Below are 25,700 nucleotides of genomic sequence, written 5' to 3'. Positions count from 1 at the left end.
TATGAAGACTAATTTAGTAAGGAACATACTAGTAATGGTAAGGAATTTGTATTAAATATCCGCATCCCAATTATATTACATTTTTTAGGCCTCAGGCATAAATATTCAATCATAGGTCATTAGTTTATTAAAATGTAAACTTTATTTCAACAGTTAAAAAAAGAATACATGTACTAGCATTATTAAGTTATCAGATCGACCATACAATTATCAAATCAGATGGTCGATCGGCCAAGTAGAAAGATGTATGGCCACCTTAAGTGTTGTATACAAAGATGCTATGTACAATTATTGTGGCGTATCCATGCTAATTTTATCACGTTTATACATGTTTAACACATGTTTAGAACCTGTGTTCTTTCATTAAATGTTGAAATAAAATATTTAGAATTGTAATAAATGAATGACCTATGATTGAATCCCCCTCCTTGCGAAAAGCTAGAACATCCAGCAGTGTGCTGGAGGCAAGAATGGTGTGGGTTAACTCATCTAGCCAATGCCTACTTTCCATCATCTTACATTTACACCCAATAAGCCAGAATTTCTGCTCTGAAGGCGGAAATGTAAGGAGATGGAACACAGAACACAACGCACACTGCAGGACACTCGCTCATTCTTAACAACCAGTTCTGGTCTATCAGAGAAGTACAGAGTATTCTTCTTTAAAGCGGGCCTGAACTCAGAACTTCCTCTTTGCTCTCAAAGATACGCAACAGCTGATACAAATCCTGCAATAAATCTGCAGTTTGTCTACTTCCTGATTTCTTCGAAGCAGACATATTGTTAACATCCTGTCTACAAATGAGCTCTCTGCCGCGGCAGTCGGCTGAAAAAGCTAAGGGATCAAATTAGAACTTGTGCTTAGTCACAGATGAGGGAGAATTAGACAGGCTAAACTCTCTAATGCTAGGTACACACCATACAATTTTCTGTTAGATTCTTCTGTTAGATTTACCTACAACATGGAAAAAAAGCTATCTGGCAGGTAAATCTAAGAGAAAATCTAACAGAAAATTGTATGGTGTGTACCTAGAATTAGTCAGGTATGTCAAACCGGTCCTAAGAGGGCCGAGATTCTCACACAGCTCATATGAATTGATGGGTCTGAATCAGGAAAGGTGTGGTCCATCAGGTAGAACACATTCCTTTCTTTCTCAGTCCATCCTAAACACTGGCATGGATCTGGCCCCTCGAGGCCTGGAGTTCGACACGTGCTCTATGTGCATACAGGATGCATGTCTATAGGTCTTCCTTCTGTCCAGTGCAAGAGTTCAGGTCCACTTTAAAAGCACTTGGGCCAAGGGGTTTACAGCTGTAGGAAAGGAGCCATTACAACCCCATGCAAATTAGCTGATCCACTACTAATGCTGGGGATACACGGTTCGTTTCCCCCCTTATCAATCGAGCCGCTGATGGCTCGATTAATAATTTCCGACAGGTCTGATGACCCGCCGGATCAATTCCCCGCTTGATCCCTGCGAGTGGACAATAGCGGGGAGTCGAGTGGAAGATAAGGAAGCGCCCGCGGTGCCGAGCGGGAATCAATCCGGACGGCGGCGGGGACGAGCGGGAGTCAATCCGGCGGCTAATAGAGCCGCCGGATGGGACCGTGTATGCCCAGCATAAGAGGTTATTAGTAAAAGAAAGCCAGCTTTTAAAGACTCTTTTATAACATAAAAGGAAGAGATAAGCTGGGGAATATTTAGATAATTAGGAACACCTAGACAAGCTATTCCCATCCCAGTTTAAAGGAGATCTTCATTTGTTTTTAAGTTTCACTTACTTGGGGCTACTACAGGCCCGGTCCCCTGCCACAGCTCACTTTCGCTCCGGCCGTCATACAAGTCGACTGCAACTGCGCGTCCTCGGCCGCGCAGGTCAAGTTGCCGACTTGTAAGTCGGCGGTAATGAAAGTGAGCCATGGCAGGGGACCGGAAGATCCTTGAGAACCGGCGCGGGATAGGAGCTTCCCCAAGCCCCCTGCAGCCAGACTGCCCCACACTGGTCCTCCACGATCCTTCGTTCTCCCGCCACTAGCTACCTTTGGTTTCGCCGCGGGGATACGTGTATCCTTCTTTGCGTTCCAGTCCGCAATAGCGCTATTGCAGACGGGAATGTGTAGAAAGGATGCACTTGGCAGAGCTGCGTAGGCCTCAACTTACAAGTTGAGGAACGAAACGGAGCAGAGGCGGGAGAACGGAGGATCGGCGAGGGACAGGAAGGCTGCTGGGGGCTTGCAGAGGCCCCAGGTAAGTGAAATGATTTTTAAAGGACCTTCAGTTCCCCTTTAAGGACATCAGCTTACACCCCCCCAGTGACCAGTTTTTATACAATTCAGTGCTCTGCAGCTTTAACTGCTCGCTGCAGGGCCATACAATTTAGCACACTAATGAATTTTACTTCCTTTTCTTGCCACCAACAGAGCTTTCTGTTGGTGGCATCTGACTGCCATTTTTACTTATTTTTTTACGTTAATTGTCATTTAATTTTTAATTAAAAAAACGCTATTTTATTTTAAATAACTTCCCCCTCCCCTCCCTCCCTCTGACAGCCAATGACAGTGATCGCAGCTGGCAGATTGTTTACGGAGCAGAGCTCCATCACTCCAGCAGGGATGCACATGCATCTGCGCTATCCCCTGCAATCTCCTCCCCCAGGACCTGATGGCAATCGGCTTTAGGCGGTCCTGGGAGAGCCACCTTACGGCTGCCAATCGGCGTTAGGCGGTCGTAAGGCGGTTAAATCAACCTAAAAAATCGACCATGGGCTTGCCCACTTCCATTCCTCACAACTCATCCTGCTCATTACAGTGATGAGTTATTAATTGCTGGGTGAGTTTGAGGCCTCTTGCACAGTAGGACGTTGTGTTTTGATGCGACGTTAAGGTCGCAGTGCAAATTACAACGCAACTCCTCATAACTGAGCATGTATAAACAGTCTAACGCAGCTAATAACATGTATAACGCACAGCATGCAGCACTTTCTAATAATGCTACACACAAACGCAACATGTGCACTGTGAATGTCGCACAGACTTAGTATTGCTGTGCGTTAGTCTGTGTTGAAACATTTTCTAACGCTGTGAAAGAGGCCCGAGATGTTTTGGTCTCCGGGATTGTGCAATAAGAAATACAGACTTACAAGTATATAGATCTATAGCACCAAATATAATTTTAAAATGATTTACATACTGCTCTGGGTCAAGAGTGTCATTCTTCTGTTTGGAGAACTGATCTTTGTTGATTGTACTAAAGTGAAAGAAAGAAGAATCATGTTAGATACCTAGCCAGGCGTAAATGGAGAAAATGGTTACAAAATGTTTGTTTCTGCTTTGAATATAGCTGGTTACATTTTCACACACAAGATAAATTAATATGTGTTTGCATGAAAGTTTTACTTAAGGTAGCCTATACTTATTTCAAACCAAAGAGTCACTTGAGATATTGGGAACTAATGTAAAAACTTGCAACCTTCTCTCCAGTGAGGGTCCTCAAACCACAAAAGCTGCAGACACTATACATTAAACAGGCAAAGTGTACACTGTGTATGTTTAGTCTGTCACTTTTTTTTCACTGATATTACCAATTTTTTTTTTTTTTTTATCAAACCCGAGTTATTTTTACGCAATTTGAAGCACATTATTGTTTTGGAGGTATGTCAAGTTATTGGATGTGCTCGGGGCAGCAGAGGACAGCATAGCCAAAGAGGGCAGGGGGTGTCCGTATATTCCAACAAACCCAAAGCGGTGCCAATTCTGGTAGCCAGATTATGTTGGTTGCTTTATGTAAGTGTGTGAAGGAGTGTGTGTGGCTAAACTTCCATGTGAATCTAGAGACTAGTTTGGCAAGTATCCTAGTGTGGCAATAATGCTAGAACTGTAATCTGAAACCACATCAGTTGCAGAATGCCGATTTTCCCATTATTAGCATAATGTTAATTGAATGCCAATTACTAAAAGTGTCAGAGGTCATTTTTACATGGTATAAAAATTATATGACACTATGCTATGTTGGATTGTGGAGAATAGTACCAAAGGTGGTGTCAATATCAGCAGGGTAATGGCAGTCTGGTCACGGTATACTTCACAGTGCAGTGCCTCTGCATATGCATATGCATATGCATGCAAACAATGAATACTGTGAATGCCTACGTAAAAATGTAAAGCATATGGGAATGGACTGGGCCTTTTACCTATCAGTTTGCTTGTCCTCTCACCGGTCTCATCTTCTGCCTTCGTCTGTCTTGTCACCTCCTGCCTTTATCTAGTTTTCTACATGGCTGCCACTAGAGACAAGGGCTGCAATACCGATAGGAGCCCCAGCAGCTACCCCCCCACCCCACCCTTCTTCAGGGAGGATTCACATTAGTCCACTGAGAGGTGAGAAGATTCCTATTGGTCAGTTCCAATTCAATGGGAAGCTGCCAGGGCTCCGATCTGCATTGAGTCGCTTGTTCTTAGTGGTGGTGGAGGACCCAAGTGGCGGTGGGTTGGAATGGATGCACAGCGTTGAGTAGTGTGACAGTGTATCCGCACAGAATACACTGTAAACACAGTTGTGTATCCAGCCCAATTGAAATCTAGCCTGAAATGAGGATGGCTTGGAATTCCTTCTTGTCAGACAAGGTCATTTAGGGAAAGTCTACTTTACTGTGAAGTTATTACCATATATCTACAGGCTTGACGCCATAAGCCCACTATGATTTTAAACTATGTGGAAAATGTTTTCCAATTCTGAAGATGTAAGTGAAAACCTAAGCGCCAAGTGTATGTAAACAAATGCTATTGCTCCCAAAATATTATATTGATTTTATATTAAATACAGTATAATCGTTATAATAAACTGATATAGTAAAACAAATACACAGGTCCTGGCTAGGCACCATTATAAGTATATGGAGTAAACCTGGATATAATAGAACTTCTATAATAATATACCGGTTTTTGGCCCCTGCAGTATTCTGTATCCACCTATAGTGGAAAGGGGCAGGCACATGCATCATACATCAGTCAGCGACCCATGAGCTGTGGTCAGTGGGCGGGCTGGCAGCGACTTGTAACTTGCTTACTATCTGCACACTACTCTGGGCTTGCAGGAATTACCTCAAAAGCTGCTGCCTGATTACTGAGGGAATTGCCTATCATCTATGACTTGCTTGTGCATTGCTGCAATGCTACAGCATCATACAGGCTGCACAGAAATGTGGACAGAGGAGCATAGTAAAAACTGTACCTGCATAAACTGGTGAGACCTATGCTTCCTGTGCAAACTGATGCGTGATTATTGCATGCAAATCCCTGCATTTTGAGCACTGTGCATTTCGATCTAGCTTAGATACTGTTTGTGCATGCTTGCTGAAGCATTGAAAAAAAAAATACTCCCAATTATTGCCTGACTTAAAGGGAACGTAAACAAAAAAACAAAAACATAAGTTTCACTTACTTGGGGCTTCAGCCAGTCCCCTGCAGCCACCCTATGCCTGCGCCGTCACGGATCGTTCCTCCGGTCCCACAATGGCACTAAGTTTTGTTCTTGCCAACTGGCCAGTCGATGGCCCTGCGCGGCCCTGGCCACACAAGTCCTCTATCACACTCCCATTGTTGAGAGCATGCTGCGCATGCGCAATACAAGACTTTCTAGGGATTTCGGCGGGAGTGAGATCAAGGGCGTGCGTCCTTCCACATGGCTGAGTCGGCAAGAACAAAACTTAGTGGCAGAGGGGGACCGGAAGATCAATCCGTGACGGTTTGGGCACAGGGCGGCTGCAGAGAGCTGGTTAAAGACCCAGGTAAGGGCCCATTCATACTAGAAGCGCTTTTCTGAGCACCTTGGGAGCGATTTTAAAAACCGCTAATCAATCGCATTTACTTTTATTCATGTCACGGAAAAATCGCCGTTATTTTCGCGTACATGATCGCGAAATCGCAGCGATTTTTCCGCAATTTTTATGAAAGTGAATGGGAGCGATTTAAAAAAATGTGAATCAATCGCAAAACACTCAGAAAAGCGCTTCTAGTGTGAATGGGCCCTAGGAGAAGCTTTTTTTGTTTCAATTTAGGTTCCCTTTAGGATACAGTACTATAGTATACTCTATGTGCTTGAGTATGACAATTTCTGATATAGTAAATGTCTAATATAGTAAATTACTTTGTCCAATCCTGGGAGTTTACGTTTAAGGGGTTTTACTGTAGTGTAAACCAATGTACAGAGAAATAGGTTACTAAATCTCCATTTACTGCACACTATATACTTGCAAAAGAAGCTATACCCAGGAAAGCTCTACTATGTGAATACTTTAACCGATTGTTATATGTTTACTGACTTACACAGTCTGCTGCCTTAAAAGTATGTATCTAAAATTATATTTGTGATCAAACTTTCTTATCTTTGTACATTAAACTTTTTGACATCAGCATAAAAAAACACTAAATAGATAAAAAAAATAGGTTACTTACGTTTGAGGCTGTGTGGGGTCGTCACCCAGAGACACACTCTCGCCTTGGATCTCGTTGAAGCACTTTTCACAGAAGTGGTACCTATCAGCAAGAAGGCCATATTTGGGTGAACTGTGCGTTCACACACCACAGCCGAACCACGTGAGACGGACGGGAAGCCATCAGAGGATGTTGCAGGTGAGACACAGGGTGTGCGCAGGAGGTCATCAAAGCCAAATCACATGCCCGGGTAACATTTTTTTTTTTTTTTATTTAGATGCAATTAATTTATTTTATTTGTTTTTTATTCAGGGCAATCAGTCACCATAGGTTCAGGCAGTGGAATGGGAGGGTAAGAAATTTACATATAACAAAGAAAAAAGCAGATTTGGGGTGGGCATGACAGACGAAAGCAAGACAAGACAGACAGACAAAGCAGAAAGCCAATGCAAAGCACAGATTAGCAAAGGATTCTTCTGAAATGGGTTTACAAGCAGCAAAATCACAGCAAATTAAAGGAAAGATTTAACAAAAACTAATTAAACCACAAATCAGGGTGGGGCAAAGTTTGTCTTCCTACTCCGCTTAAACATATTTTACTTTTTTCCTGCTTATAAGAAACCATGGGATTGGGACAATAATGCCCCCAAGAATGGGCAAACTCTACGAAAAAATAAATTGGCAACTATTCCATTAGCATGCATGTCCCTCATTCAAAGGCTTGAAAAACTGTTTTGAAGCAAGTGCTGCTCCACAACAAAAATTAAACTGTAGATTTCTGCTTTAAACGAGCACATATTTAAGCCATTTAGAGGAGGTGGTAAGTAGGTATTTTTAATACTTGTGGATGCGTTTCGCCCAAAGATTGGCTTTAAATTCCAACGTTGTTTCGTAAGACAAGTAATTGGAATTGATTTTAGGGTGCTTTACCAATGTCATCTTGGCATCAAGCAGCTTAAGGGCCTGTACACACTGCTGCGCTTGCGCAGAGTTTTTAAAATCGCATGCGATTTTTATATCGCAAAGCTTTCATGAAAATAGAAAGAAAAAAATTGCATTGCTCCTTGCTCCAGTGTCTACAGGTCTTCACGATTTTCATGATTTTTCAAAAGACCTTGCGAATAAAAAACGCAGTAGTGTGTACAGGCCCTAAGTTACTGATTTGCAAAAGGCATGCTGCCAGCAGAATTTGAATGTATGCGGAGCATACATGTCAGGTCAGTCATATACCAAGTTTTCAAAGCACATGATCAGCTCAAACGCCAGCCAAGTAGCATAGTTAAAAGCATATCTTTAACAGACCTTGTACATCCCTTTACCCCAAAGATCCTTTCAGCTACAGCCTTCACAAACATATTGCTACAAGACTGAAAGCCTACGTCAGGGATACGTATAAACCTTGCATTATGCTAAAGTTTAAATTTGTATGCATTTATTTTACATTAAATGTACTGGGCGTGCAACTAGTATCCATCTCCTCCTTACCAATGTCTACGGACAGCTCACTCACACTCACTCATGACTGAATAGGATACAATTGATGGAGGTATATAGAAGACATCTAAATATCAGCGAGGAGGAGATGCGAACTGATGAATCACTGCATCAGGTAATTTTTTTAATTACATAATTTAAAATAAAAACAGCAAAATAACGTATTTCAAAACAAACTGCATAGCTAATATTTGTGGCTGAAATAGGGCCTAAATTATGGTATTTATAATAATGCTTGCAAAAAGCAAGTGTTTTCCCCAATGGAATAAGGCTTACAACTTTTACAGTTAAGGAAAGGGAAAAAAAATTAAAATGATAAGAGTTGGCATTGTAATAAAAAAAGTTAAATAAAAAAACCCAAAACAAAAATAGCGGAGTAAGACACAAACTGAAAATACAGTTTCAACATGACAAATGGAAAAGAACATTCTATGAGGCTAGCAATGCTGCAGTGCCAGATCAGGTTTGCTAAGGACAATATTGTAAAAAGCCACAAAATCCCTGCGGTCTTATATGCATACACACACTCCTAAAGGGAAACTGGAGTGAGAGGGATGTGGAGGCTGGCATAGGATTTTAAACCGTAATGGTTGCCTGCCAGTCCTGCAGATCCTCCACCTCTAATACTTTTAGCCATAGACCCTGAACAAGCATACAGATGAGGTTTTTCTGACCAAAATCTGAAAAGATTAGCTGCACGCTTGTTTCAGGTAAGTGATTCAGACACTTCTGTAGCTAAAGAAATGAACAGAACTGCCAGGAAACTGGCATTAAAATGAAATGCATATGGCGGCCACTATCTACCCCTAACTTCCGGTTGCCTTTAAAGCAAACCTGTATCGGGTAGGGGGGAAAAAAATAGATACTTATCCAAGTAGAAGGAAACTGCTTGATGTTCCTGGCGTTTCATTTCCTCCTCGACCCACTCTACTAGTCTGCAGCTACCCTCCCCCCTTGTGAATAAGCTGTTTCAATTTAAATGCACAGGAGTAGCCAAAGTTGCGCATATGCAGCATGTCCACACTTGTACACGGAGGGAGGGGGCAGCCACGAGAACATATCCAACAGGCTCTTGTCAGATGTATGCAGAGGAACTCTGTGCAACAACGATCAGCTCGTGGATTGATCAGTAAGCCTCTGGACCATCCAGAGATTGCCCTCTACTGATGTTTAACTTTTTTCTTTTCTTGATACAGGTTTGATTTATTTATCAAGAAGTGCAAACACTCACACGTTGCTCAGTGGAAAAATTTAGGAGGTGCTTTTGTAGAGCGATTTGTTTTTTCACTTCCTGAAGCAAGTCAGGAAGTGAACTCTTTGACCCGGAAAAGAATAAATACAATGTATTTATTCCTAAAAGGGGTGAATGCAATCGCTACATAAAGCGATTTTGTGAGCATTTTGCATTTTTCCTATACCTTCCATTGTAGCAAAATCGCCCTAACATGGTACAGGCATCGCTTTGCTGAGCGGAAAGCAGACAAAACGCGCTGATATGAACTATCCCATAAGGATTCATTGCACAAGCGAGTTTAGGGAGTGTTTTTTTTTAAATCACCGGCACTCCAAAAAAAAAAATAAAAAAAAAAATAACCCTGCAAATCGCCCTAGGTGTGAACATAAAACAACAAATACCATCAAAGTCAATGGGAAATGCAAAAAAAAACAAAAAAAACAGAAACTTACCTAACTAAGGAGAGGCCGAGGGCTGGTCCTATAGATCCTTCCCTCTCCTCTCTCGGTCCCCTCTTTGCAGCGGAAGCACCCCAGTTTGAATCCCGCGCCATGGGGGACTTCGGAAGTCTTCGGGAGCTGAGTCCTCTTGAAGTCAGGCGGCTCCAAACTGCCGGGAGATTAGAGCAGTATTTGACTAAATTGGTCAATTACTGCTCCAGGGGAGCCAGCGCTGGAACGGGGGACCAAGAGAGGAACAGGAAGGCTCTATAAGACCTAGAGCCTTCCCTTTAAAGGACCTCTGTCTCAAAAATCTTAAAATTTAAAATACACGCAAACATATACAAGTAAGAAGTACGTTTCTTAGCGAGTAAAATGAGCTATAAATTACTTTTCTCCTATGTTGCGGTTACTGACAGATTTTAGACTAGCCCATCTTCTCTTGGGGGGTTCTCAGGGTTTTCTTTACTTTTAAAAGCACTTAGTGAATGGCAGTTGCTCTGTCCAACTGCCAGAAAATTGTGCAGCGAGCGGGGAGGCTGTCCAGCATCTTTGTATAAATCTTTTTCATGGAATGTCATTATAAAGAATAAAACCCTTGCTGAGAATCCCCCATGAAGAGATGGACTAACCCAAAACCTGTCGGGTAATGCCAGATTTCTACTACCTACTGTAAGTGACAGCAACAGAGGAGAAAAGTAATGCATGACTCATTTTCCTCTGGAAGAAATATATTTATTTGTGTGGGTTTTTAATTTTAGGATTTTCGCGACAGTTCCTCTCTGGCAGTTTTTTTTTCTTTTTGTTTTAATTCCCATTGACTTTAAAGTTGAACTTCGCCTTATTTTATGGAGGAAACTGCCTACTGGGTTAGTACACATCCTGTACTGACCAACATGACACCTTTATTATTGAGAATATAAGTGGAAGACAGACATTTAGCTGTGTGTGGTTATTTTTTTCCACTTTAGCCTGTTGTTCACTTGCTGTATGAGGGGATCTGCCTGCTGTCCCTGGGCCTGTGTTTGATGCCAAAAAAGTCTGGCTTCTGCAATGTGCTGTTTGTGAGTGGGGGAAACATGATCTAATTACCTTTTGGGTCGCTTTGCCCAACTTTGTTTTTGGATAAAATTTGGGCTTACTGTCTTTGCATTAACAAGAACCCGAGGTGGGCAGATGGGACACAGAAGCATGTTCTCTGCCTCATAGCATGCCTCTGTGTCCCCACACCGCTGCGCTATAACCCCCCCGAGATTAGCAACAATATTTGGCACTATCTCAGAGTTAAAACCAGGAAAAGGTATTCCCTGTACAAAACACCTGCCTGGGGCGTTCCTGCAGAGTTTCCAGAGCTGCCATTGGGCAGCCCTCCCTGGCCGCAATCCCTGCCGCTCCCCCGCCTCCCAGCACGCTGTGAGAGACACACGTGCAGCGTTGTGACCTATAGGTCATGAAAGTGAAAGTGGGCCATTGCATCCCATGGGAGCGGCGGTTTCTAAGGCTACCTGATCCACTCATCCGTAGCCCACTTTGGGCTCTCTTTAATCGGTTACATTAGTTAGCTCCACCCACATCCCATCATGGCCACACCCATTTACATGTCACTTAATTCAATCAATTCCAGAAAAAAAATAAACTTAACGCAATAAAAAAACAAAAAAAACCCCACTACAGTCAAAAGCACCACACGTCACAGGGCTTTCTGAATTTCACACAAACTATAAGCATGGACAAGGAAAATGTGGCTTTTCACAAAATACAACTCTCAGATAGGATTAGATAGGTGCCTGTACCAATTCTGTAAATTTAGTGATAGAAAAAACCCATTATTTAGTACCTTTACTTATTGTATGCCTAGACAGAGCATAGAAGCCAAGACCGCTACTGACTATAGCCAGGGTTTAAACAGAAGCAGAAGTGGGGTGACGATAAGCAGCACATTTTAGAAACCAAACGTTACCAAAATAAGAAAAAAACAAACGTATACTGTAGTACACCTTACAATACCAATGAATAAACATGCCATCTCTGCTAAATGATTTCCTCAGTTAACTTGCAAAAAATTAAAGTTTAAAGCGCTCCTTAAATAAGAATCATGGAGGCAGACATTTCCTTTTAAACAAAACAAATTGCATGGCAGTCCTGATGACAAACTGCCTCTAAAGGTGCCCATACATCAGGCGATTTTGGCGGCCAATCGACCAACCAATTTGATTATTATCGAATTGGTGGAAAATCAGCACCGCCAAGTGCAGGCCTGACTGACAATTTGACCAATTTCGGGCCGAAATTGGTCGCATTACTCTATCACGCCTGATGCAAGGTGTCGGGTCGAAGTTGGTTGATCGGTGTGCTGCGGTACGGCGGCCGATTTCGGAACGAGCGATGAGACGACGAAACCCCCGCCGCTGCCCCCCAATGTATAAATGTGCCCACCTGTGTGTGCATTTATACATTACATTTGAGATAAACTTAAAGCAAAGACCTCCAAGGTGGTGTTTTCTGAAATACTGCCAGTGCCACATCTGAGAGACAGAGGGAGCTTAGGGAGTTAAATAAGTGGCTGAGAAATTGGTGTAGGAAGGAGGGGTTTGGGTTCCTGGAGAACTGGGCAGACTTTGCAGTCGGCTACAGGTTCTACAGCAGGGATGGGCTGCACCTTAATGGGGAGGGTGCAGCTGCATTGGGGGAGAAGATGGCTAAACGGTTGGAGATTTTAAACAAGGATCTGGGGGGAGGCAGGAGGGTAAAGTCTCAATATGTAGACAAGGTAAAAAGACAGTGGGAGCCTAACATTATGGGGGGTGGAGACAGTGTAAAGAGTAAGGAGGTTGGTAAAACTTCAAGTAGCCAATTTCATAACCAAAATTGGAAAATGTGGTGGTAGAAACAAAGTGCATGGTAATCAATGCTAGGAGCCTTGCAAACAAAATGGACAAACTAGAGTTCATTCTGAGTGACAAAGGCTATGACATTGTGGGAATAACCGAGACATGGATGGATGGATGGATGAAAGCCATGACTGGATAGCGAATTTAGAGGGATACAATGTGTTTAGGAAGGATGGAGAAGGGAAAAAAAGTGGAGGGGTTTGTCTCTTTGTTAAGAATTCTTTTACAGCTGTCCTGAACGAGGAGATGGAGGAAGATTGTGAAGATGTGGAGTCCGTTTGGGTAAATATTCATGGTGGAAATAAAGGTTGCCGATTGCTTATTGGGGTATGCTACAGGCCACCACATATTCATGAAGCTGCAGAACTGCAATTACTACAGCAGACTGAAAAAGCTGCAAGTAAAAATGAGGTCATAGTTATGGGTGACTTCAACTTTCCAGACATTGGCCTCAATTCACGGAGCATTATCAAACGTTTATCAAACACTTTATCAAACGTTTGATAATTTACCTCATGGGTAAAATCTCATTTTGAATTCACTAAGGTGTTATATATTTGTTGAACGTTTTATCGGTAAAACATTCAATAAATATATAACACCTTAGTGAATTTAAAATGAGATTTTACCCATGAGATAAATTTTCAAACGTTTGATAAAGTGTTTGATAAACGTTTGATAATGCTCCGTGAATTGAGGCCATTGACTGGAGTATTGAGGCTAACTATTCTGGTAAAAGCAGCAAATTTCTGGCATCACTACAGGACAATTACTTGACTCAAATGGTAACGGAACCAACTAGGCGGAATGCGTTACTGGATTTGATCATTTCTAATAGACCAGATAACGTATCAAATGTGCAGGTTCAAGAACATTTGGGAAATTGTGATCACAACATGATAACGTTTGATCTGGTGACAGAGGTCGCAGGGCAGCGAGACCACTAAAACTATGAATTTTAGAAAAGCAAAGTTCAATCAACTCAGGCAGGCACCAAGTTTGGTGAACTGGGATAATGTACTACAAGGGTAGGACACTGAAGGGAAATGGCAAGCTTTTAAACTTATTCTCAATCAATATTGTAGTATGTATATCCCATATGGAAACAAAATGTCTAGGAATAAAAAAAGGCCTCTATGGATGAATAGAAAGGTTAGAGATAAAATGAAGGTGAATGTCTATAAGGTCCTAAAACAGAAGGGGAGAGAGGCTACATTAAGCAATTATAAGGAGCGCAATAAAAGTTGTAAAAAAAGAAATTAGGCTGGCAAAGATTGAAGCTGAAAATCAAATCGCTAGGGATATCAAATCTAACCCAAAGACGTTTTACAAGTACATCAACTCAAAAAAAAAAAAAAAAAAAAAAAAGAAAGGTTGACTGTATTGGACTCCTAAAGGATGAGGGTGGGAACTTAATGGTGGATGACCAAGGTAAGGCAGAGTTATTAAATGCTTTCTTTGCTTCTGTCTTCACAAGGGAAACATCACTGTTGCAAATTACAGATGCAAAAGAGTCTCAATCTTCCAACTGTAATATTAAATACTTAACGCAGGAAGAAGTGAAGGCAAGACTAAATTAACAAAAAATAGACAAGGCACCTGGCCCTGGCATGCATCCTCGGGTCCTAAGGGAATTAAGTTCAATTATAGGTAAACCCCTTTATCTTATCTTTTGTGACTATTTCAACTGGCAGAGTCCCAGTGGATTGGTGTACAGCCCACGTTTTCCCATTATTTAAGAAGGGCAAAAAATCAGATCCAGGAAATTATAGAACTGTAAGCTTAACATCAGTTGTATGCAAACTATTTGAGGGGTTACTAAGAGAGACTATACATGACTTCAGAGTAGAAAATAATCTTATTTCTCAGCATCAACATGGGTTTACTAAAGACAGATCCTGTGACTAACATGCTCAGCTTTTATGAGGTAGTGAACGCTAATGTGGATATAGGGAATGCTGTAGATGTGATATACTTGGACTTTGCAAAGGCCTTCGACACTGTTCCACACAAGTATGGTGCAAAAGTTGAGGATGCAAGGACTGAGGAAGAGTCTGTGTGCATGTATAGGGAACTGGCTAATGGACAGAAAACAAAGAGATGTGGTCAATGGATCATACTCAAAATGGGTGACTGTTAGCAATGGGGTCCCACAGGGGTTTGTACTGGGTCCAGTGCTCTTCAATTTATTTATTAATGACCTAGTAGATGCAGTAGTAAGCAATGTTGCTATTTTTGCAGATGATACAAAATTGTGCAGAATCATCAACTTTCAGGAAGATGGGGACATATTGCAACAGGATCTGGATAGGATGGCTATATGGGCACATAAATGGCAGATTAAATTCAATGTTGAAAAATGTAAAGTCATGCATTTTGGTCGTACCAATGGTCTAGCACCATACAAAAATTGGATACAGTTGGGGACATCAATCTTGGGGAAGGACTTAGGAGTACTCATCGACAACAAGGTCAAATCGGACTCAATGCCAAGCCGCTGCAGCTAAAGCTAACAATTTTGGGATGCATTCAAAGGGAAATAAAAACTCGAGATGCTAGCATAATATTGCCCCTGTAACTCTCTAGCAAGGCCACATCTGGAATATGGAATTCAGTTCTGGGCACCACATTACAGGAAAGATATTGCAGTTTTAGAGCAGGTGCAGAGACGAGCAACAAAACTGATACGTGGGATGGAAGGTCTCACTAACCAAGAAAGGTTAGATAAACTGGGTTTATTTAGTCTAGAGAAAAGACGCCTTAGAGGGGATCTTATTAACATGAATAAATACATCAGAGGGCAATATAAAAGCTTGGCGGATGAGCTTTTTGTCCTTAGGACTTCTCAAAGGACTAGAGGACATGATCTGCGCATGTAGGAAAAACATTTTAGCCATTTATTTAGGAAAGGGTTCTTTACAGTAAATGTGGCCATACACTGGTCGATTTGCCATCAGATCGACCAACAGATAGATCCTTCTCTGATCGAATCTGATCAGAGAGGGATTGTATGGCTGCCTTTACTGCAAACAGATTGTGAATTGATTTCAGCATGAAACCGATCACAATCTGTGGAGCTGCCACCCCCGCGCATACATTACCTGATCCAGCCGGCGCGTGTCCCCCGGTCTCCGCTGTCTTCTCCGCTCTGGGCTCCAGCTTCACTGAACTCCCTGTCCGGGGAAGTTTAAACAGTAGAGGGCGCTCTACTGTTTAAACTTCCTGTCGGGACAGGAAGTAAGTGAAGCCAGCCGGAACCCGGAACCCAGCGGAGAAGGAGCAGCGGTGACAGCGGGGACTGGCGCCGGCCGGAGCAGGTAATGTATTGCCGCTAGCGTCGGTCGTCGGGCATTCGAACGCCGCTATCGACGCACTCCCGACCCGCTGGCGATCAAGCGAAATCTTCTGCACGGACCGATCGACGGGAATGATTGTTTTCAGACGGAAATCGTTCTGTCAGCGTTTGCGCAACAATTTCATAGCAGATTCGATCACAGTGATCGAATCTGCTGCATATCGGCGGGAAAATCGTTAGGTGTATGGGCCCCTTAAGAGTGATTAAGGTGTGGAATGCATTGCCACAGGAAGTAGTTATGGCAAATTCTATACCGGTATTTAAAGGGGGCTTAGATGCTTTCCTTGCGTTGAATGACATCCATGGCTACAATTACTAGGTAATGCCCAATGATGTTGATCCAGGGATTTTATCGGATTGCCATCTGGAGTCGGGAAGGAATTTTTTCCCTTTTGGGGCTAATTTGACCATGTCTTGTAAGGGTTTTTCGCCTTCCTCTGGATCAACAGGGATATGTGAAGGAGCAGGCTGGTGGCAGACACTACTTCAGCCAAAGAGATCAGCATGACTGCCCGGGAACTGGTATTGTTCAAAAGGAAATTAATATCACAGCCACCATATGTTTTCCATTTCAGGTGTACTTTGAGGGCTAGATCACACGGGGGTGTTTCTCAGTGCTTTGCTGGTCGCCAGCGATCAGCAAAACCCTGAATCAAATGTATAGGATCATTCTCAAAGCAACATTTACAATTTGCATACATTGTAAAACACGCTATATGCAGCATTTTGGCAGCAATTGGGATGCAATTCTCATTCTCTTGAAAGGGAATCACAAATTGCACAAAACCCCCCGAAGCTTTGTGCCCCAAAATCGTACGTTTTTGTAATCAGAGTAAGAACCAGCCCTAAAAGAAAATTTCAACAGCCCACATCTCACACAGATAAGGTAAGGTACACCCCAATACATTTTCTAGAAAAATATAGCTCCAGCTCAACTCAGATACATATTTTTTTATGGGCATTATATAACAAAACCATATGTTGTACATCCACATTCAAATATCTTATATGCAGTATAACACATGACTGACATCACAAATACAAACTCTAAATGCATCCAGCCACAACTTTTACTTTAAAGTATACCAGAGCTGAACTGACCTGTTGAAAGGGTGTCTACATTCGTGTGTGGGCAGGGTCCCCATGGTTTCTGCTCCCCCTGTTCACTGGCATCCCCCTCTGTTGAGCGCCAGGCGGCATGCCTCCTTGATCATGCTCCTGCGGCTGGGAGTGATCTGTGCATAGCAGGTGTGCCGCATGCGTACTAGTGCATGACTTGATTGACTTGCGCCCACTAATGGAGCTGTTTATAGGTGAACGGAGGAGGATGTCACTGAGTGGGGTGAGCAGATAGCACAAGGACTCCTTCGCACACATGCATGTATCCACCTTTTCAATAAGTTAGTTCACCTCAGGTCTCCTTTAGACTAGAGCTCAAAGCTTGTGGCACCTTGGAACCACCTCTGGTGTGTGTGTGTGTGTGTGTGTGTGTGTGTGGCACCTTGGAACCACCTGTGGTGTGTGTGTGTGTGTGTGTGTGTGTGTGTGTGTGTGTGTGTGTGTGTGTGTGTGTGTGTGTGTGTGTGTGTGTGTGGCACCTTGGAACCACCTGTGGTGTGTGTGTGTGTGTGTGGCACCTTGGAACCACCTGTGGTGTGTGTGTGTGTGTGTGTGTGTGTGTGTGTGTGTGTGTGTGTGTGTGTGTGTGTGTGTGTGTGGCACCTTGGAACCACCTGTGGTGTGTGTGTGTGTGGCACCTTGGAACCACCTGTGGTGTGTGTGTGTGTGTGGCACCTTGGAACCACCTGTGGTGTGTGTGTGTGTGGCACCTTGGAACCACCTGTGGTGTGTGTGTGTGTGGCACCTTGGAACCACCTGTGGTGTGTGTGTGTGTGTGGCACCTTAGAACCACCTGTGGTGTGTGTGGCACCTTGGAACCACCTGTGGTGTGTGTGGCACCTTGGAACCACCTGTGGTGTGTGTGGCACCTTGGAACCACCTGTGGTGTGTGTGTGTGTCACCTTGGAACCACCTGTGGTGTGTGTGTGTGTGTGTGTGTGTGGGGCACCTTGGAACCACCTGTGGTGTGTGTGTGGGGTACCTTGGAACCACCTGTGGTTGTGTGGGGGGCACCTTGGAACCACCTGTGGTGTGTGTGTGTGTGACCTTGGAACCATGTTTGTGTGTGTGTGTGTGTGACCTTGGAACCATGTTTGTGTGTGTGTGTGTGTGTGTGTGTGTGTGTGTGCAACCTGTGGTTGTGTGGGGGGCACCTTGGAACCACCTGTGGTGTGTGTGTGTGTGTGTGACCTTGGAACCATGTTTGTGTGTGTGTGTGTGTGTGTGTGTGTGTGACCTTGGAACCATGTTTGTGTGTGTGTGTGTGTGTGTGTGTGACCTTGGAACCATGTTTGTGTGTGTGTGTGTGTGTGTGTGACCTTGGAACCGTGTGTGTGTGTGTGTGTGTGTGGCACCTTGGAACCGTGTGTGTGTGTGTGTGTGTGTGTGTGTGTGTGTGTGTGTTGGAACCACCTGTGGTTGTGTGGGGGGCACCTTGGAACCACCTGTGGTGTGTGTGTGTGTGTGACCTTGGAACCATGTTTGTGTGTGTGTGTGTGTGTGTGTGACCTTGGAACCATGTTTGTGTGTGTGTGTGTGGCACCTTGGAACCACGTGTGTGTGTGTGTGTGTGTGTGTGTGTGTGTGTGTCACCTTGGAACCACCTGTGGTGTGTGTGTGTGGCACCTTGGAACCACCTGTGGTGTGTGTGTGTCACCTTGGAACCACCTGTGGTGTGTGTGTGTGGGGGGGGGGGGGGGGGCACCTTGGAACCACCTGTGGTGTGTGTGGGGCACCTTGGAACCGTGTGTGTGTGTGTGTGTGTGTGTGTGTGTGGCACCTTGGAACCGTGTGTGTGTGTGTGTGTGTGTGTGTGTGTGTGTGTGTGTGTGTGTGTGTGTGTGTGTGTGTGTGTGTGTGTGTGTGGCACCTTGGAACCACCTGTGGTGCGTGTGTGTCACCTTGGAACCACCTGTGGTGTGTGTGTGTCACCTTGGAACCACCTGTGGTGTGTGTGTGTGTGTGTGTGGGGGGGGGGGCACCTTGGAACCACCTGTGGTGTGTGTGTGTGTAGGGCACCTTGGAACCACCTGTGGTTGTGTGGGGGGCACCTTGGAACCACCTGTGGTGTGTGTGTGACCTTGGAACCATGTTTGTGTGTGTGTGTGTGACCTTGGAACCATGTTTGTGTTTGTGTGTGTGTGTGTGTGTGTGTGTGTGTGTGTGTGACCTTGGAACCATGTTTGTGTGTGTGTGTGTGACCTTGGAACCACGTGTGTGTGTGTGTGTGTGTGTGTGTGTGGCACCTTGGAACCACCTGTGGTGTGTGTGTGTGTGTGTGGGGGCACCTTGGAACCACCTGTGGTGTGTGTGTGTGTGTGTGCGTGGGGGGGGGGGCACCTTGGAACCACCTGTGGTGTGTGTGTGGGGGGCACCTTGGAACCGTGTGTGTGTGTGTGTGTGTGTGTGTGTGTGTGTGTGTGTGTGTGTGTGTGTGTGTGTGTGTGTGTGTGTGTGTGTGTGTGTGTGTGTGTGTGTGTGTGTGTGTGTACCTATATGAAAGACTGTCAGGCTATCCACTTGTCAATTAGTTATATATTGAAATCTGGTGTATAGGCCTTTTTGCATATATGAGTTGTCAGTCAATAGCCTCTAAAGAAGCAACTTTAATATTTGTCAGGCTTTGAGCATTGATTAAATATCAATACAGTTATGGCTCAATCCAATATTGTATATGTAAGGCCTGGGGTCCACTACATATCTCAAATCGGCTCTCAAAAACAGAGCGATTTCTGGTAATATCAGTTTTGCCCATGCATTCTCTGAACAAAATCGCTCCAAAGATGCTGCAGGCAAAATGACTGCACATTCGGAAAATTGAAATGATTAGCCTAGCGGTTTTGGAATCGCCAGCGATTCCTAGAATGCACAAATCGCTGCCGAGACCGATCTAGTGGGCTCCAGGCCTAAAATGTCAGAGCTTGCACTTGATATTAGATATTTTGATGCAGATATCTCGTAAACTGGTTTTATTAACGTAAAGGTTACATTTTCAAGAGTAAAATTGTATTCAACTGCCCTAACTACCACTAAAAAAAACCCAATTGTTTTTTTGTATCTGAATAAGTCTCTGAAGCTTTTTTTTCCCTCAACTCCAACTTGGTTTCTCAATTTTGCATGGCAGAGGAAAGAAAACATTTTCCTAGTAGTGTCATGAATAATCAGAAGCTCTGCAGACTTGATTGCGGTCTGTGTTTCTGGAGTAAAGAAAGGCACATTTTTTAATACACACACATAATAGTAATCTTTAATAGTACACACGCCGTATTTTTGCAAACATTTTTGTCTCATCAGTCTGCCGACAGCTTGTAGTCACTTGCTACTGTCAGCTGTACGACCGCAGGAGGGTCTGACGTAAAAATACGGTGTGTGTACGTGCCTTTACCCCGATTGTTTTCAATGACAGATATGAATGGAATCTGTAATAAAGGCAAAGAAAAAAAAACACAGACAGCAACAAAATCTCACAGGTTTGAAATACTCTGCAACATATATTACAATTTGGTGGGACCTCCAAACTATAAAATGAGTAAGTATTCAGATCAACATACCTGTTTTGGTAACTGTAATATGTAGCATCACGTGGGATTGTGCACAACTGTTTCCCATAGCAGCATAGTGTCTGTGGTGAAAATTCAAGCTGTGTAAAATAAAGTTAAACATCAAATATCAATGGAAATGCACACCCAAAAAATAATGTAGAGATCAGAGGATTAGCAGATATCAATGCATTAACAGACATAATGAAAATTCTGTAAAACTATAATGGTTTCAAAGGACTTAACTAGTTTGCAACTGATGTTTTTTTCCCCTTCAGGGCCACTACTAATCACAACAAAATCTATACCTTGTTTTTTTCGCCACCAATTAGGCTTTCTTTGGGTGCTACATTATGCTGGGTGGTACAATTAAATTATGCCCCTAACACAATGTATGGCGACAATATTTTATTTGGAAATAAAGGTGTATTTTTTTCAGTTTTGCATCCGTCACTAATAACAAGCACTTTTTTTGTAATATACACTCTGACATACATATTAAAAAAGTTTAGTTTCTAAGGTAATATATTTTTCTTAAATGTCACTTTATTATTAAAGTTTATTTGGGTAACTATGGGAGGGGCGGTAAGGAGTTAATCAATGCTATTTAAACCAGCATTGAAGTTTTAAGGTGTAACTTTACTTTTTGGCCACTTTATTTTGATTTTACTTTTGCCGCTGGACACTTGTAACAAGAAGTAACGTGTGTACGCAATACTTTCATTTTTTTCCAATGAACTCTAGCATCTCATTGATGTCATAACTCATGGATATTGGGCACTTAGATCAGTGAATGGGAACAGTGTTCCCAAGAACAGCGAGCGAGAGCCGACGGGAGTGCACACAGCGGCAATAGACTAATATCTAAACCCCTGGGACTTCAGATGAAGTCCTGCGGGGCGTAGATTATACCGCCAGTGGGGCGGTAACTAGTTAAATTGCCTCACACATGGCCTCTTAAAGTGAACCGAGCATCATTTTTAACACCCAGGGCAGCTCTATACCAAATAAAAAATGCATTCTAAAAACGTGGTTTATTATTAAAAAAAACTTTAATTTTACCTCATTTTTTTACATCTAAGAGTTAAATTAGCCACCTGTGGTCCCTGAGCAGGAGATGGTGAAAACAGATAAGAAATTGCCTCTTTAGACTTAATTGACCACAAACAAACCCCCATTGTACTTCAAACAGAAAACATCAGTTACAGTTGAAGAATGTCACACCTAGCCTGGATAACAGCACTTTTAAAACAGCAGGGGTTGAGCTTCTGAACAATGTCAGCCCTTGCAACTATTTGAAGCAAGAGCTGCTTGGATCCCTTTAAGCTATTTGAGCATGCCAAAGCCATAGCAAATTCAAAGTCCCGCAAGCGCAATTCATGGGCAGTAAAATCCTGAAAGGTATACCCTTTTGCCACTGCAGAATGTGCTCTCCTCAGGACTGCTAATGACATACAATTTGATATTTATATATGTTATGGCCGAAGCCAGAACTGTTGCCAGCTTCCGAATTGGTTGGCCAATGTGGTAAGTGGCCAAGAAATGTGGCCAAGGTCAGATGTAATAGAATAAATCTAACCTTGGCAGGTGAGGTGACAAAAAAAAAAAAAAAAAAAAAATGAACCTCCCCCTTCTCCTGTGCTTACCACCTCTCCAGAGTCTGTAATTTCCAAGAGAGTGACAAGACACCAGGCAAATAGTGAAATGGTAGGAAATCCATTTTGCACATTGGCTGGCCAATGTTAGACTTTGGCCGGTGATGTTACAACTAAATTGGCCATTTTGAGATATGGCCTGCTAATTCCCATTTAGTCAACCTCTGGCTTTGCCGTAACATATAAGGGATGGGTTTATTTACAAATCAGTATAAATTACAGCACACTAAATAAAGTGCTAGTTAAGGCAGTGGAAGCAAATAGTGGAGAGCTACGATGGAAAAGGAGCGGTAGATAAATGGCCAATAGCACTGCACTGTATTGGTCAGTGCAACACTGCAGTAGTTCATGGATTCCGATCTTAAATCTATTTAACATCTATGGCCTCGATTCATAAAAGTGCTGTCGGGAAGGTAACGTTGAGCGGGGAAACACCGCTGTCGGTATTTCCGCCTTCAGGGTGGTAATTCATAAAAATTTTGCTAGTTGTGACAGGCGTGCGGAGATATTCCGCTGTAGGCAGGCGTTAGGCTGTCGGGAGACATGCGGAAACAGGAGAAGCAGGCGGAATCCCTCCGTGCGGTGTTCTCTCTGCAGCTGCTTGGGAGGTCTGTCCCATTCACTGCACTGTATTCCGCACGCTTCTCGCCACATCAGAGGTAGCGGTAATACCCGTCCGCATACCGCTACCTCTAATCTTTATGAATTGACTACTTGTTACTTTTGCTATGATAATCACCGCGCAAGGCGGTGATTGATCACTCTGCTCGCGAATGTCGGCTTTTCATGCGGAAAAAGCCTTTATGAATACAGATTTTGCTGTGTGGTCGGTAAAGTGAGCAGTTTTCAGCATTTCCGAATGCGGGAATGCTTTATGAATCGAGGCCTATGTCTAGTATGTAAAAGGATTTGATCAGTACAAGATCACATTCTGACCAGAGAGGTATTGATCTTTTGACCATGTCAGGTGCCCATCTATTAGTGTATGGGTACCGTTAGTTGTTGAAGTTGATTTCAACCACTTTAAAGAGGAACTCCAAGTGAACGTTTTACTGTTGGCAGGTGATGTAGCTGCTGCATGGTTTTTGGCAGTTGGAAACAGCTGTAAACAGCCATTTCCCACAAAAGTTTGAACTTTTCTTGTGGGAGGGGTTACTTGTGGGAGGGGTTTCACCACAATATCAGTCATACAGCAGCCCCTGATGGTCTGTTTGTGAAAAGGAATAGATTTCTCATGTAAAAGGGGGTATCAGCTACTGATTGGGATAAAGTTCAATTTTTGGTCGGAGTTTCTCTTTAAATACAACTGCTATAAATAAACTAGACAGAAGGCCTGCCCCAGCTATTTACTGGCACAGCTATAGTCTTCTCAGATGGCCTTTAACATGCTATAACGTTGAGGTTGAACATCATGAGTCTGTGAAACCAACCAGAAACCCCTTGATTACCAGCAAAAACAATTCATTTGTATTTACCAATACGTTTTTTCCAAATCTTTTATCACCTCATAGAACAGTGATCTCCCTAGAGCCCATCAGGGGGTGCTCCGCCCGGCTAATTTATGCGACCACGCAGCTGTCATCAGTAGCCTCCTTCACAAATTTCTTTCCTCTGCACTTGATATAGTGGGCAGCGACTGCGTTTGTGCAGTCAGATGGTGGCAGTCAGACACCATCTCTGCAGCTCCTTCCCATCAGTGGCATGGAGGGCGGGAAAGCCCTGTAACAGAAAGCTTTGAAGGAGCTGGAGGCCAGGCCGTGCACAGGAGGAGCAGAGAGGTCGCAACTCCAGCAGCTCTATTTCTTCTGGTGAGTAATTTATCTCCTGGCTACTGCACTACTGCAGTAGACAGATGCTCTCCACTCCATTAGTGCAGAAGCACAAAGCCCCCTCCCCTGACCCTTCTATTCACAGGAAATTGTAATCCAGCAAGACTGTCTTGAAACCCAAATGAACTTTAACCTCCCTGATGTTTAGTTATTGCTGGATTTCTGTGCAAAAATCAATTAATTTTCATAACTCTTTTTCCTGTAACTTCTCAAAATGTGTCAAGCCAGGGTCTACTAAACATTTTGCGTATAATGAAAGCTTGAAACACAAAATCAAATCAAAACTAAAATGTAAAAATTATTCCCCAAAATGAGATGATTTTGCGTGACCCTGGCGTCATCAAAACAGATCGCCTGGGAACAGGTCACCATTGGAGGTACACGACAAGATATCAGCACGCCAACAGATAGACAAGTATAGGTGCCCCCAGTATAATGTAGCAAGGTGTAAGTGCCCCAGTATAGATTAGCCATCTATAGATACACCAGTATAGTTAGCAAGCTTTAGGTGCCCCAGTATAGGTTAGCCAAGTATAGGTGTCCCCAGTATAGGTTAGCCAGATATAGGGCATACATTTGAAATTGGCGCCAGTAGACTTGGGCGCAGGATACAGCCGGTATATTGCTGATCCGTCCGGGCCATATTAATTACTATTCCCACTCCATGGATAGTGGGGGAATGATATAATTCGGCTTCCAGCGACTGGTGGAGGCCGAATTATTGTGTTTTTAAGCAACCTTGGCTCAGTCTTCTGACGGCGCCGACGTTACTGAGCGCTGCTCAGTTGTGATTCCTATTGTAGCCTATGGTGGCGCCGGCTGCGCCCAAATCTAGCAGCGCCGAAAAGCACTGCTCCGGCTATAGGTGTCCCCAGTATAGGTTAGCCAGCTATAGGTGCCTCAGCATAGTACCAGGGCGCAGCTTGATGTCATCATGCCGTGCCTCGGAACTGTAGACAGAGATAAAAGACCAGAGCGGGTGGTGGGATCGACCTAGGCGAGAGGAATGTTGAGTAACTGTGCTGGCCACCCGCTATCACTGCAGAGGGAAAGGAAGGGAGGGGGGAATGGACGTGGAGAGGGGGGGCTGAAATCAAAAGAATCATCGCGGGGGGGGGAGGGGGCAGGAGGGATATATACATACATCCTATAGTTAGCTTGCCTATACTGGGGCACTTCTAGCTAAACTATTCTACAAAATCTGAGTGGCATGCCCAACGCTGTGTCAGACATACCGCTTTCAGCTAATTTTTCTTGCCCGACACAGAAGGTTTAACTATGGACTTCTTGTCCTATAAAATTGTTAATTCCAAATCTTTATTTCAAAGGATTTACAACACTTTTTAAAATATGTCCATTCAAACACTGCAAGAGATCAGTGTCAAATACTGTATGTGACAAGCTGTTTTACACCCTGCTGTAACATGAACTTGCAGCATTCACTTTGCCTCCTGTCTCACTATACTTGCTTTGTAATCTGCTCTGCTTGCACGCAATCACAAACAGCCAAATGTCCTTCACTAGCTTAAATTAACCCCCGATTGTTCAGTTAAATCTGTGCTATTTTACGCGCACACCCGCCGTACTGTAGCCCAGCGGGGGGGTCATTGTTAGCTACAGTATGGCGTGTGTACGCGCCTTTAGTCGGCACTCTTATGCTCTTAGTAAAATGTCCAGCAGCAGGAGTCATGTACATTGCATGCAGGAAGTG

At 43.5% G+C, this 25,700-nt stretch overlaps 1 protein-coding gene across 1 annotated transcript in view; it reads right to left on the bottom strand.

The window, feature by feature from the left end:
• Nucleotides 1–25,700, bottom strand: part of EP300 (E1A binding protein p300) — a 264,101-nt gene that overhangs the window by 34,815 nt on the left and 203,586 nt on the right. Inside the window, exons 19-21 of the mRNA XM_068242112.1 lie at nt 20,518–20,606; nt 6,455–6,535; nt 3,142–3,248 (exon numbers count right to left, since the gene is read on the bottom strand). Coding sequence (XP_068098213.1) covers nt 3,142–3,248; nt 6,455–6,535; nt 20,518–20,606 — 277 coding nt within the window. The remainder of the gene's footprint in view (nt 1–3,141; nt 3,249–6,454; nt 6,536–20,517; nt 20,607–25,700) is intronic.

Source organism: Hyperolius riggenbachi, chromosome 6 (genome assembly GCF_040937935.1).
Source record: "Hyperolius riggenbachi isolate aHypRig1 chromosome 6, aHypRig1.pri, whole genome shotgun sequence".
Taxonomy (NCBI): domain Eukaryota; kingdom Metazoa; phylum Chordata; class Amphibia; order Anura; family Hyperoliidae; genus Hyperolius; species Hyperolius riggenbachi.
This window is presented reverse-complemented; position numbering and strand designations above follow the sequence as displayed.